At 45.8% G+C, this 14,514-nt stretch overlaps 1 protein-coding gene across 1 annotated transcript; it reads right to left on the minus strand.

Moving 5' to 3' along the window:
* Nucleotides 1-4,513: 4,513 nt before the first annotated feature.
* Six6 (SIX homeobox 6) lies at nucleotides 4,514-6,307 on the minus strand. Its single transcript, XM_052186791.1, has 2 exons — nucleotides 5,654-6,307; nucleotides 4,514-4,682 (listed from the first exon to the last, which is right to left on the minus strand). The coding sequence occupies exons 1-2, from the start codon at nucleotides 6,223-6,225 to the stop codon at nucleotides 4,514-4,516; spliced, it is 741 nt and encodes a 246-aa protein (XP_052042751.1). The 5' UTR covers nucleotides 6,226-6,307.
* Nucleotides 6,308-14,514: the final 8,207 nt, after the last annotated feature.

The raw sequence follows: 14,514 nt of genomic DNA on the forward strand, positions 1-14,514 counted from the left end.
ACAAAACCAGATGGCCGTCTTAAGGTGACTAAAATGTCTGGGGATATTATGTATGGCAGGATCAAGCCTGAGAAAGTAGCGGTGTCTTAAAGAAGATCGTGTGTCCCGGTGGTCTGCCCGGCCTAAGCTCCTGCACTGTGGGTGATGGCACCTGCTTCCTCTCCCTGTTCGGTTACCTGAGTCCACAACTATGGAGCCGGCTTCATGAAGCCAGAGGCCCAGGTCCGACCCGCCTAGCTCACGCCGTCCTCCTGGCAGCTTCGGTTGTAGCCTCGCGTCCGCGCCCCGGGACACAGCGCGGTCCGGGGCACTGCGGAGGGCGCGCGCCTGCGCACGCTGTGGCGGACCTTCGAGCCTCAGTCCTCACCTCGGTTATGTCTAACCCGGTCTCAGGTTCGGGGAAGGTTCTGTCCCCGAGCTCGCGGAGCGTGACAGGGGCCGCTCTAGGCCTCCGTCGGGTGAGCTCCCCCGGGCGCCGGGCGCTAAAGGTGGGCGCGCGGAGTGGGGTCTCCGCACTGACCCGCAGGCCGAGCCTGCAGGAAGGACCGGAACGCCCCCTTCGCGGGGACCCACGCTCCCGCGCCCGAGACGCCGCAGGCCTGCAGGGGGCCTCACGGCCGCGCGCCGAGCTCCGGGGGACGCGCCCGGGCCCAGCTCGCGGACAATGACCCGGGCTCCCCTCGCCGCCGCCCCCTCGCAGCCCGCGGGCAAACCCATTAGCCATTCAGGCCGACAAAGCCCCGAGGCCCAGCGCTTTGTCCCGCGGGGCCCTGGGCCGCTGTCATTAGCCCTGATTACGCTGAGCCGCCTGACAGCCCCGCCGGCCGCCCCGCGGACCCCCGTTCCCCGCCGCCTGCCTCACAATGGGAGCGGAAATCGGCCGCGCTGGGGTCCAGGCTGAATAGAGCGAGAAGCTGCGACTCCCCTCCGCCCTCCCCATTCACCGGCTCTTCGGATACAATATTTTTTTCCTTCTTGTGAAAATTGGAGAGAGAGAACGAGGTCAAGGAAGACTTTGCTGGAGCTCTTTGCCTGTCATTTGTTTAATGTAAACAAAGAGCAAGCCCTTCCCCACCCCCAGCCTGGGCTCCCCTCCCCTCTTCCCTCTGGATTTTTATAAACAAACTGGTGTGTGTGTGGGGGGGGGGGGTAGGGTTCGCTGGGGTGGCGGCAGAATAGATGGTTACAGTGGAGGCGAGAGCAGCCGAGCATTTGGAGAGCTTTTTGGGTAGCAGAAAATGGTGAGACGCCAAAGAAGAGCCAAGTTGAGGCCGAGGTAAAATCCCGGCTTTGGTCAGGTCTGTTGAAGTGTAAAAGGGCTTCTTGTCGGTGCCGGGGTAATTGCCTTTGAGGAAATTGGGACCGGAGAATCAGAAGAAGGAAAACCTGCTCTGCGGACAGTTCCCTCGATTCAGAATTTTTAGTGGAGCCTTCCTGCTGTCTCAAATTTAACGTAGTCTAGGCCAGGATAAAATTGATATAACATTTTTAAATCTTTATAATACCTGTTTATGGGCTGATTCGGGTGATTAAATAAATTGCTGTTTGAAGATCTGGGCTAATTTCCAGCCTGGGATCATTCCAAGAAGTAATCACAAAGCAATTAAGTGTCTCCAGATTTCAGGTAAACATACAAAAACATCCTTCAAACAATGTTCGTGCCCCAAGATTTCAACATGAAATCAGATGAATAAATCTCCATGCTATTGAAGCATTTTAACTACTTTAAATGTAACTCTTGGGCAGTTTGTTAATTTAGGTTAAAAGTATATCTCCTTTAAAAGCCTTCACCAGTGCAGATAGGGAACATCTTCACTGTCTGGCCTTCTGGCTTTCTGCAAGTATCATTAAACACTGTGTTATACAGCTTAGCTCCTGCAGCCTTACTCTGTTTCTGGAGAGAGTGGATGTTTCCTTGTGTTTCGGACATTTGAAACTGGCATGTAGGTTAGGATTTTTAGATTCTCAAATTCTTGTACATCATTTTACTAATTAGTTCTTTCCTTCTTTTCTGGTTGACCTGGGATCACAAAAACAAGAAATAAATTTTGCCAATAAATTTCTCCAGTTTCTGGTTCTATTGCTGGTATTCTGGTATCTATCGCTGCAGTGAGGACCAGACAAAGCTGGATTATAAGATGGAAAGCCGTGAATTGTCCACTGAAGTGCAATCCTGCAAGGCTGATTCTAGACTAGGGTGAGGCAAAAGAACTTCAGGTGCAATATAGTGTTGCTTTCTAAAACACTCTGCTTAAAAACAACAAAACAAAACCTCACTATGTAGCCATGGCTGGTCTGGATCTCACCTTGTAGACCAGGCTGACCCCAAGCCTCCAGAGGTCTGCCAGTTAGAGTCATCACCACCAACCAAGGTACAAAAGTAAGGAGATACTCAGTTTCAGGTCGCTAGGACATGTCACTCACATGACCAGGAAGGTGAACAATTTCTTGCACTCTTGGTGCCTTTTATTTTCCACACTGGAGCTCCAGAGTGCTCCCTGGCACCCAAAGAACTACCAGGGACTTAAGGAATCCAAAGAGGTAGCTTTACCATGGAAATCTTTCTTGGGCCACTGAAGGGCATTTGTTTGATTTGGGAATTACCTGTTTGATCACAATAGCTTCCTAAACCTGCCCATCTTTTCCTATGAGAGTTTCAATTTGCAAGAATATTCTAGATAGGGAACATTTGGACACAGGGATGACACTTTTAAAGCCCATAGTAGTCGACTCTGCTTAAGTGACATACAAATATGCATGCATGCATATATACATACAAACATGCACTCATAATACGTACAAATGTAAGTACACACATACATATACATATGCACGCATACATACATCAGCCCTTTCTCATATCCTGGGTTTCCAAAAGCCACTTGACCACCTACTGTCTTCAATAACTTCAGTTTTCATTTGTTTGGTACTTTAACATTTTTTGCCTTCAGAAATGTTAGCAGGTGTTTGACCCAAGGAATACCTCCTACGAACAGAGAGGTGAATTAAAATGACTCTAACTGGCAGAGATTTAAAGATCAATGTCAAATTTTGTAATTTGCAATCTATTTCACTAGGAAAAACAAAATCTTAGATAATGTGGATATTATTTACTTTCTTAGTGCAAAAGTGGTAGAGTGTGTGTATGCATGTGATATATACATGTGCATGTAGAAAGAACAATTACATGCTAAGAATATTTTATATTTTAACTAAGGCTATTCCCTAAGGCCACAAACTTCCTGATGAATTGTTTGCATGTTAAATGCAGAACATTGATTTAGAAAATGCCTGTCATTTCTCTGTAACTTGCTTTCTGGTTAATATATAATCTGTATATTGCCTCTTATCTTAGTCTTTCTCTTGGTGAAAATAATTTACTTGACTAAAACCCACCTTTGAAGCAGGAAGATGCTAGTCTAGTTAATGGCAACTGCTCCTGTCTTTTTCAATGGTCTTAATAAAAACGACATGTATTTAGTAAAACTTCTGCATGGTCTATATGCTTACCTTGAACGATCAGGAGCGCGCCCACTGCTTCTGAGTGGGAGAGGGCTTCAAATAAAATGAAAACCCTTTTAAACCAAAGTTCTCGTGTCTTTGCATTTTTGTAAAATAGGAATCATTACCTGAGTCTAGAATTTGTCTTCTCAAATTGTTCTTGAAAATCACTAACACTTAATAAAAATGATTAGGTGGACAAACTGTGATAACCTGTTTGGCAATTGTAAAGCGCCGCCGTAGACGCATGCTCAGGTTCCAAATTCTGGGTTTACTATGGCAATGTGCATATGTTTGTGTATACATATGCATACATTTTATACAGTCCGATCTGTCGGGTGGTTAACGGTTTATCCGTGGTTGCTTAAAATATATATATACTGAGATATCAAAGGATATAGAGAAGTCGGTGAGACTATTTGAATAAGATTCCATTCTGCATGCCTGCCAAAGGGAATAAGAGTGATTTTAAAAATCTGAGATAGCAGCTTCCTTAATTAAGAAAGGTTGTCCACCAAGTCGTTTTATTATTTGGCTTCTTCACACAGAACGCCTGAGCTTGCTCATTTAGAACAGCAAGTTCCCCAAGCTACAGAAAAACCTTATCATGGAAGTCTTTTAAATAAGTAAATAAACAGCATATATATGTTTTGTTTTTTTTTAAAAAAGAAACCTTCAAAGCAAAAGTTATACATATATATATAACAGCGTCCTTTCGGCGTGAAATACCCACTGGAGACTCAAGGGCAGGCGCTCAGCGTGCAGTTCTGTTCCAAAGGAGTCTTTCTTTGCAGGCAATTTCTTCAGGAAAAGCAAGGCAAAGAGAAGTGGCGTTGGGTCAGGCCTCACCGCACGCCTCAGAGTCGCGATGGAAACTCCCTATTAGAGCCTTTAGGCCCGCGGGTCCCTGGCCACCGGGCTTCTGCCAGCGCTGTATTTCCTGGCCCCGTCCTCTCTTTTATTTTGTGCATCTCATTTTTACACTGGATTCTAAATGTGATGAGTGGGCAGCTCAGATGTCGCACTCGCTGTCGCTGGACGTGATGGAGATGGCCGAAGTAGCCGCCTTGCTCGAGAGACTGGCAGCCGGGCTGGAGGCGACGCCCAACACCTCAGGCGTTCCCTCACCCTCGGAGCGCAGCACCCGCCCGGGGCCCTGCGACAGAACCTGCTGCTGGAGTCTGGAGGGTTGGGGGGAGGAAGGGACACTGGTCACAGCAAGAAATCAAGCCGCCACATTGTCCCCATGACTCTGACCCCTCTACCCCCAACTCTCCCCCTCAGGCCTTGGCAGGGTGGGAAAGGTGAAGCGACCGGGTTTGGACCGATGCCCCTTGCGGAATCCTGCAGTTGTCCCCCTCTCTCTGTCTGTCTCCCTCTTTCCCGGCTCACTATGAATTCCTTCTTAGCTGCCCCCACATCTTTCTCATTTGTCACCCCCGTTAGGAGATTTACTGGAGGATTGGCAGGGATCCTCCAGTGCAAGGCGGGACAGATAAGGCTTCAGGACTTGGGATTCCTTTCCTAATAGTACATCTCCCCATAGCTCATGCCCGAGGTTGGAGGTTGCTTCAAGAGTTTGGGCCTGAGTTGCAAAATCCACGGGCCGGAGAATGAAACGCATTGGCCGCCTTGCTTGCCGGGCTGAGACAGGACAGTTGTTGTGTCATGAGGAAAGACAGTTTTCTGCCTCTTAGACTCTGAGACCCTCTGAAAACTGAAATCTTTTTTCAGAGCATCAGGGAAGGATACAGCCGGGATTTAAAAATAAAGCTAGCTTGCTAGGCTTCCCGTGATGAGAGCCTGGGTCCATGCTTGTAAAAATTAGCTTTGGGCCTCTGGATTTTTGATTGATCCTGGGCTTTTAATCTTTCTCTTCCCCCACTTCCGCCCCGGGTTCCCTAACTACAGCAACACCTTAGTTTGGTGACCCACACCAGCTGCTGCAGTGACCCCCAAAGCTCCACGAACGCGGGAGGCTGGTGGGGACCCAGGAGCCTGCATAGGAATCTAGAACACAGTGGACTCATAAACCCAAGACAGACTGCATTCCCAACTCCCTCTGAATTTGAGTTCCCCTGATACCAGGTAAGGGCCGAGAATGCCTCCTCCCGCCCCACCCCGGTGTGCCCCAAGCCTTCCTGGTACCGACCTGTTTTTGGCTGCAGCTGCCCGGTCTCTTTGTCTGCGGTTTTTGAACCAGTTGCCCACCTGCGTGGGGGTCAGTCCGGTTGCCTGGGCGAGCTCTCGCTTTTTGCTGGGGTTGGGATATGGGTCCTGAAGGTACCACTCTCGAAGCAGGTGCCGCGTGCGCTCCTTGAAGCAGTGAGTCTTCTGTTCGCCATCCCAAATGGTCCGCGGCAGCGGGAACTTCTTCCTTACCCGGTACTTGTCTACTGGCCCCAGGGGCCGTCCACGCAGCTTCTCTGCCTCCTGGTAATGCGCTTCGAGCCACAGTGCCTGCAGCTTGGCGTGCGATTCCTTAGTAAACTTATGATTTTCCAGGATATGGTAGAGCTCGCGGTAGTTGCCACCGTGGAAGGCCACGATGGCTCTCGCTCGCAGCACCGACTCATTCTTGTTAAGGGCTTCACAGGCTGCCGGGGCCACGGGCAGCGACCACAGGAAGCGACCTAGGCGCTCCACATCGCCGCTTTCCTCCAGGGTCTCGCATACCCCGGCTACTTGCTGGGGGCTGAAATTCAAAATGGGAAGCTGGAACATCGAGGCTGCGCGGGCGCCCGGGGCGGGACACGCAGCAGATGCCCGCGGGCCGAGCGGGGTGCGGCTGGGGGTTACAGAGTCGGGGGGAGCCTTCCCGCCTGGAAGAGCTGTGGGTTGGGTTCGGCTGCGCTTGCTCAGCTAGGACACGCCAGGCAGCTAGACCGTGCCGTTACTGGGGTGGGCGGATTGGAGACGTGGGCGCCATGGAGACCCCCTGTCAGTCACGAGACAGCTCTGCCAATCAAGGCTGCGACTAGCGCGCCCCGGTCATTTCAGCACCTCCCCAGAATCGACAGCGCCCGCGGTTTGCAGGGGAGACTGCTCAGTGTTTTACTGAACCTGAAGGATAAAAAAGAGGTAGGAGTGGCTGGAACACACACGAAATCCGCGGCGTCTCACCCTCGCCCCCTCCCCCCCCCAGTCCGGCCCCTCCCTCTTGTTTTCCCACCAGAGAAGCAGGATGCTGCAGGAATTCACTTTAGGAGCGATGCTATGCCCGGGTCGAAAGGACTCCAGAGGACAAAAGAGAACTGGGAAAAACAAACCCTTCGAGAACTCGGAACTCGAAAGTTTAAACGTAGGGAAACGACACTTCCCCACCCCCCGCCCCGGGGAGCGCACGCACCAAGAGGACAGGGAGAGAAGTGGATCTTCTTATTTTTCATTCCAGGCACCCATTCCTGCCTGTCTGCCGCTTACCACTTTCCAGCGGGCAAAGCAGCTGCATAGGAAGCAAGCCTGGAACAGAACGAAAAGGACCAGAGATCTGTAGAAGAGGTCAGTTTGGACTCTAACTTCACTCCCTTCAAAGGTTCCAGAAACTATTTTAAATGGCGGCAAGGACACACACACACACACACACACACACACACTTGACAACTAGGTGTTAATCACGGAGTCTAACTCTGAGAAAGGCAAGCTGTAGGGACTTCTGACCCAAATAAAGTTATACCTCCAGTTCAGTGGACTTGAACAAATAGGCAGCAGCCACATCTAGAGTGAGAAGCCATTCTTAGGTCAAGACAGCGACTTAAAAGACTACTTCAAAGATCTTTTTAAAACAGATTTGATTCTCTGGTGGCAGGCTGCTGATTTTGCCTCTGCCTAGAACTTACAACTCCTGGGGCGGACATATCAGAAGTGCCAGCAAGATAAAGAGGAGGGCACATCCCACAATACCGTGTAGTTAAGGTGACAAGGTAGAGTGGTCAGAGCCAGGGGGCACTGACCCCTCCCACAGAGAGCATGGGCTTTTTTTTTTCCCCATTCTGCCTTCTGGCCAATAGATTGAATTGGCAACATTTATTGATTCCCAATTGACATCACATCATACCGCTTTCTGGGGCTTCCGTCAGGGAAACCTCGATCTCATGTAGCTGTTGATGAGGCTTATTATTTGGTAGAAAGGAAACACTGGGTACAGGTGTCCCCTCCCCCTCCCCAATCAGACGACAAGGTTCACCCCCAAATTGGACTGGGCCTAGCTGTCTTTTCTTTAGTATCAAGTACACATTGTATGCGGCTTGTACAGATTGAGTAAATCAGAAGGCAGATAGATGGCACAGATGGTTGGATGTGTCGGGTCAGATCACAGCACGCCTGAGTGCAGGGTAAAGCTCGTTCTGACGGAAAACCCTGATATTATTTTCACAGATCTTCACAGTTCACTGGGGGGAAAAGGAGCAGAGGGGAAGGGGCGGGAAAAAGCCCTGCAACCATTTCTATCATTTCTGTGAGATTGCCAGCGCCTCAACAGAGCTGCTTTCTTCTGAAGAGCTCATTTTCTTGAAGTGCTACAGGGTAGGGGTAAAATAAGGACGATGAGGTAGTGAGAAGACACAAACCTCCTCTGCCTAGGAGCGACTTCTAAATTAACCCCAGGGACACATTTTAGTGAGAAACGTGGCATACGTGGCATCCGGGAGTCCTAGCCCTCTTGGGGGTGGGGGGGGGGGAAAGAGAGAATCTGTGGCAGAAAAAGGCCTGGGGCCTTGAGGACAAAGAAGGATCAAGAAGGACTTCAGGAAGTGTCCCCCCCTCCCCTGTCTTGGAAGAAAAAAAGTACCCTAGCTCGAGTTTGCGGGCCTTTTCCTCTTTTCCCACGGTGGCAGAATAGCTTCACCTCCATCCTGCATTCTTGTAAACCAGGCTGAGATTCTATCCGACCTACAAGTGGCCCCCAGGCCCACGGGCAGGTCTTCCTAGTACCTTCCTAGTACCTTTGGGCATGTCTTCCCTAGTACCTTTGCAAGCGCACAAAATTTAAAAGCCGCAGGTTGCCCGGGCAGGGGAGGCACAGACTGAGGTTTTTTTTTCCCCCCTTAACCTTTGTGAGCAAGTCATTTTAATTTTCCGAGTTGAGACGCCCCATCCGGGAAATGGTAATATTTATCCTATTGCCCACTTTTTGAACAGCTGCTCTATACGTATGAGATAAGAGGACACTTTGGCCTTTGCATGTTTGAAGTCCCAGCGGGAAGCCGGGCCTCTGGGCCCTGCTGACTGTGGGAAGGCACCCAGAAGGGACAGGCAGAGCTTGGCAGGTCACCCCGTGTGAGGGCCCTGGAGAAAAGGCTCTGGGGTCGGGGAATCAGATCCTCAGCCCTTCTTGGGGACTTAATTTAAATTTAGTAACTCAAACGAAATAAACGGGCCAAAGTCACCTTGGAATCGCCTGTTTGTTCACTGGATTCACTCAAAGAAAAACTGGAAGACAAGGGGGCCAATCCTATCCCGGGAAAGAGGGATGCTTCCCGGGTGGGGTGGGCTTCTTAGAAGTGACTTGGCTGTGGGTTAAAAAAAAAAAAAAAAAAAAAAAAAAAAAAAAAAAAAAGACTCCGCAGCCCTCACCCTACCTGACCTGAAAGCACCCAGTCTGCACTTGCCAGCAGAAAGCTCCAGCTTCCAGTTGACTTTTCTTAATTTTAAGAAAAGAAAGGTGTTTTAAAAAAACAAAACAACCCCCCCCCCAAAAAAAACCAAAACAAAAACAAAATCCCTGGGAGCGTTGTGACAGTTCTCTAGTGAAGCCCCTTTCACTTCCCATTCGTTATTTAGTTTAATTTTTTCAGCAAGCCTGTTGGGGTGCCTTCTACCCCACGCTTTATAGGGAGACCCACAAAACATTCAGTTCTTCAGTTCAGTTCGGGCCAAGAATCTAGAGATGCTGATTTTGCTGTCAGTTTTAGTTTGAGGGCGGGATGTTCAGGAAAATGTGTAGAGGTGATGCCCAAGGGCAGATTATAACTGTTCAGATTTAGATATGACTCCTTTCCCCAGCGTAGATCTTTGGAATTCAGTCTTTTGTGCACACAGGGCTTGTCAGGGTTCTGCACTTACCGGGTTGTTTATTGTTTTGTTTTGTTTATTGTTTCCTTGCTGGGGCAGAGAGGCACACAGATGCTCACGGGAGCTCACACTAATAGGGAACACAGTGCTTGGAAGTCAACACACTTTTACTGAGTTCCAGTCTTAGCTTTGTATTGCCTGCCTCTAACTGTTCCTAACTGCAATGGCTGAAAAATAATGGTGTGTTCCCCCAACCTCACCACACTTTGAATAGTCAGAGGCTTTAAGAATGTGGTAATTGAATCTAACTGAATTCCTCACTAAAGGCGGTTTTTTGCTGCATGTGAGTCACAGGCTGGAGGACAATGAGACCCCAGTCTTTTGTGTGTCCATTTGGACTTTTGGAGATTTTTATCTTCTTTTTCCCTTTCAAAGCCTGATGTTGACAAAAACAAAAACAAACAAAAACAAAAAAACCTGCTCTTTTGTTTATTTTTGTTTTTTAATCTTTCATATCTCTAAATTTTTATTAAAAGTAATTATTCAAAATATCTCATCTACAGCAAAAATAACCTAGAATGTGTCAAAAGGTATTTTGTAGTCTTTGAAAGGGCAGGATGAAAATTTCATAACTTTCATTTAGTCCTTAACATTCAGAATTAGAGAAGAGACTGTCCACAGAGAAGTGTGTGTCTGTTGATGTCTTTGCTGGTCCCGATCTTCAGATTATGGAGTTGAATTCTAGATCTTAAAAATATATATTAACTGTCCTAAAACAAAACACCTTCCAAGGTAGGTTGCAGGCATTTCTTCTGTAAGGATTCCTCGTAACAAATAGCAAAGAGGACCCTTTATCACCTCCAGAGGAAAAACAGATGCTGCCTTGCCGACTCTTTGAGTTCTCATCTGTGGCTGGTTCAGGATCTTTGCATGAGAATTTGAATTTAAGCAGAAGAGTATATTGTTAGTTCTAGTTCTCATCATAGAGTATTTTAGACACATGTCTTTCTCCTGCTTTTTTAAGGCAAGTCTCAAAGTGGACATGGCTAACCACACAATTTCATTGCTTATTGAAGGCTATACATCAAATTGAATGGAAGGATTAGTGCTTAGCTATTTGACTACTTTATAATTTATAAACACATTATTGTCAGTAATAAAACATTGGTTGATTGACTAAAAGAATAATAATAATTTATAGTTCTCAATCTGGAACATATTTGCTCTTCCCCCTTTATAATTTAACACTAGAATTTAACATTTTCCCCATTATTATTAGCATTATATTTTTTTCCTCACCATTTTCAAATCCTAGATCAAAATATTTTTAAAAAATACTCATAATGTGAATGCGGGGAGATTCGTTGGATAAAGGTTCTTGCCACAGAGCCTGACAACCTGACAACAGTCCGGAGACCCCAATAGTGAAAGGAATGGAACAGCTCCTACATGTTGTCCTCTGACCTTTGAACACATGCTACATGCATGTCATTAATAAACATATACATGCATGTCATTAATAAATATCTTACCTTTTCTGAATTATCTCCTTGGTTAGTAGTAAACACTTTTTAAAAATTGCATTATAAAAAATATACTTGTATGACATCTTACCTCCTAAGTAGCCACTCTCAGCTGAAAGAAATTTTACCCTTTCCTTCCACCACTTCCAGGACACATTTGGCAGTATCCAAAGACATTTGGATTGCCAAAATTGCCATCTAGTGACTGAGCCAGAAGTGCTAACATCTTAACATTGGAACAGAAGAATCCATGACAATAAATAACAATAACATTGCTGTTAAGAACTCCAGCATCAAGGGTTTTGAAAATAAACAAAGATGGTGTGAAGCTTTGCTAAAATTCTGTTTACTATGGGGGCAAATTGTTTGCAAAGGAATCAGTACAAGTCCCCCCTGGATTTATCTATTTTATTTATGCATATGAATGTTTTGCCTATGTGAATGTTTGTGCACCAAATTTGTGCCTGGGGTCTGAAGAGGTCAGAAGAGGATGTTGGATCCCCTGGAACTGGGGTTACAGATGGTTATGAGCCACCACGTGGGTGCTGGAAGTTGAACCTGGGTCCTCTTCAGGAGCAACAAGTGTTCTTACTCCCTTCTTCCAGCCCTGGAATCAGTATACTTTTCATTTTGTTTGTAGGCCACATTAATAAAATCAGTTTGTAGGACCTATTTTTTCCTTAAAATTTACTTTAATTGTTGTCTGTAGTCATATTTATTCACTAAACCCCCTGTGGTCAGAATGGGTTTTTCTTTCTGACATGGTGGTATCTATGGCCTTTGAGTAACTGGTAGGACAGAGAGAGGTAGGTCTCTTTCCATTTTACAAAAAAAACCAAAGGTTACCCACATTTCATATCTAATTAGTGGCAGACAGAGGAATACAACACACTCAGATTTCTAACCATTGCATGCCTTGCTTTTTCTACTCAAAGGAATTGGTTTAATTTTAAGGGGGGGATCTGAACCACACACAGGTATTAACTGACCCTCCATTTGTAAAGGTCTGCACTGTTTTGCGCAGCTGTGACTTCAGTATCTGAAGCCCTCTAGTTGAAAGAGCATAAGTAAATTTAAACTGTCTTGGGTGTGACCCTTGCAACGCCCACAAAGACTCCCTGAATCAAAATGTGGCTTTGGGACTCCATTGTCTTCTTCGGAGACTGGAAACTGCTGGAGTCTGGGCTAGCATTATTGAAGAGCCTTCCCTGAGTCCGCATACTGTCCACTTACAGGAAGGGTGAACTGAACGCAGCCTCAGGGGACAAGAGATTGGACTTGAGGTGTTGTAAGGCTGGGTTTAAGTGAAAAAAAAAAAACAAAAAAACCTCTGAACTCTTTTGTCAGGTCTTTCAAAAGAATAACAGTGATGCACACAAGCATTTCTGTAATTAACAAGCTGTCAACATTTTCTATTGCATTTACAGAAGTCGATTACAGACCTCAGAATTGTGATAAATGTTTCTTTAGGTCTGAAATGTTAGCCTTCATCTTCTTTTCAGCCTAGGGGCAATTTTTGAAACCAATTTTGTTTCAATCATTTTGGATCAGTTGTGCAGTAATTTTGGAAGTGCAGATGCTCCAGGCCCACCTATTGAAATAAAGATTTTTAAATGGAAACACAGAGAGGAGGCTGCTTAGGCCCCAGTAGGACCAGCTGCAAAGCTCTGGCAGGGAATTATATAGGCAGACAGGGGAAACAGAATTGCAAAAAAAAATTAAAGTATGGAGAAATGTGTGTGTGTTTCTTTAACAGCAGATTCCCCAACCCCCCATGGTCCTTTAGACTGCAAGATTTTAAACCCTCTTTTTTTTCTGTTTTGAAAAAAAATCATAAAAAATTTATTAAAACTGTTATTAACACTGGAGTTGAACTAAGTTTAATAAATTTAAATATTTATTTTTATTCTTCCTTTTGTAAATTTTCTCTTATATCTGTTCTATTTCTTCACATTTTTTTGACTTGTATCAATCCTTTGTGTGTGTGTTATCTTATTTATCAATGAGTGCTAGTGATTATCTTTCAGTAGTATAATAATACCTTGCTTTCTTTTCCACTCCATCTGATCCTGTGGCTCCTTCCATCCGTCCCCCAGTCTCCATTGCTAAGAACCTCCTCAGTAGACTAACATTGTGAGGTAGACAGAAACAAATGCTCATTCCCTTAAAGACGAGAGGAAGGGGAGGGCCTCGGAGCCGAGGAATAGAGTCAGTGTGCCGACACTTTCGGGTAGTGACGCGCTCTCGCACTCACACTAACTTGTACAGGAGCCATGAAGAGGTAGATGCAGGAACTTCGGATACTTTACGTCTCTGCCAGTGCACTAGCCACAGTTCTTGTGGCCCCAGTTTTCTTATCTAACATATAAAGTAATCCTTAGACAGGAACTGCAAAGGTTAAATGAGATAGGAATGACTATCCTTTGCACAGTGCCTGACATCATACATTTCAACCAGAATTAGTTCCCATTTTGTGACCAAACCATTGACTTAGTGTAGCAATTAGGCCTTCAGTATTGTGTCTGTGGTGCCTCACTTTCCATTTGGTACTTGACTTCGCTGTTCTTTGCTGTTGTCTTTGGATCCCTGGAAACTTTCTTTTTATATATATATATATATATACATATATATATATATATATATATAATTTGTGATATATATATATAATTTGTGTGTGTATATATATAATTTATATATATATAATTTGTATATATATATATATATATATATATATAATTTGTGTATGAGGACTTTGCCTACATGTAGTGTGTGCACCACACACAAGCCTGGCACCTACAGAACTTTAGAAGTGGGTGTTGGGGCCCCTGGAATTGAAGTTGCAGACGGTTTTGAACCACTGCATTGTGAATTGATCCAGGTCCTCAGCAACAAATACTCTTAACCACTGAGCCATCTTTCAGATTCTAATAACCTTCAGAGCAATAGCCTCCTCTGAGGTAAGCATTCCTATTCTCTGCTGTGGTAAGCTAGATGCTTCTCATGCTGTTTCCTGTGGCTGATGGAACAGTGTGCCTCAAAGCTGCGTGCCACTAAAACTTGGAAATGTATTCTCTCTCTGGTCTGGAGGCCGCACGTGATCACAGTGTTGGCAGAGCTCTTTCTAGCGCCCCAGGGAGGAATGCCTCATCCTATTCTAGGCTACAGGCATTTCATGTTTGGAAGCTGTTTCTCTCTACTCTGTGTTCTGATCTCTATATCAGTCATCCGTGTGTGTGTGTGTGTGTGTGTGTGTGTGTGTGTGCATGTGTGATGTGTGTATATTGTGTTAGTAATGTGTTAATGGTGTGTGTGTGTGTGATGTATGTATATTGTGTTAGTAGTGTGTTAATGGTGTGTATGTGTGTGTGATGTGTGTATATTGTGTTAGTAATGTGTTAATGGTGTGTGTGATGTGTGTATATTGTGTTAGTAGTGTGTTAATGGTGTGTGTATGATGTGTGTATATTGTGTTTGTGGT

This window comes from Apodemus sylvaticus, chromosome 6 (assembly GCF_947179515.1).
Source record: "Apodemus sylvaticus chromosome 6, mApoSyl1.1, whole genome shotgun sequence".
Lineage (NCBI taxonomy): Eukaryota > Metazoa > Chordata > Mammalia > Rodentia > Muridae > Apodemus > Apodemus sylvaticus.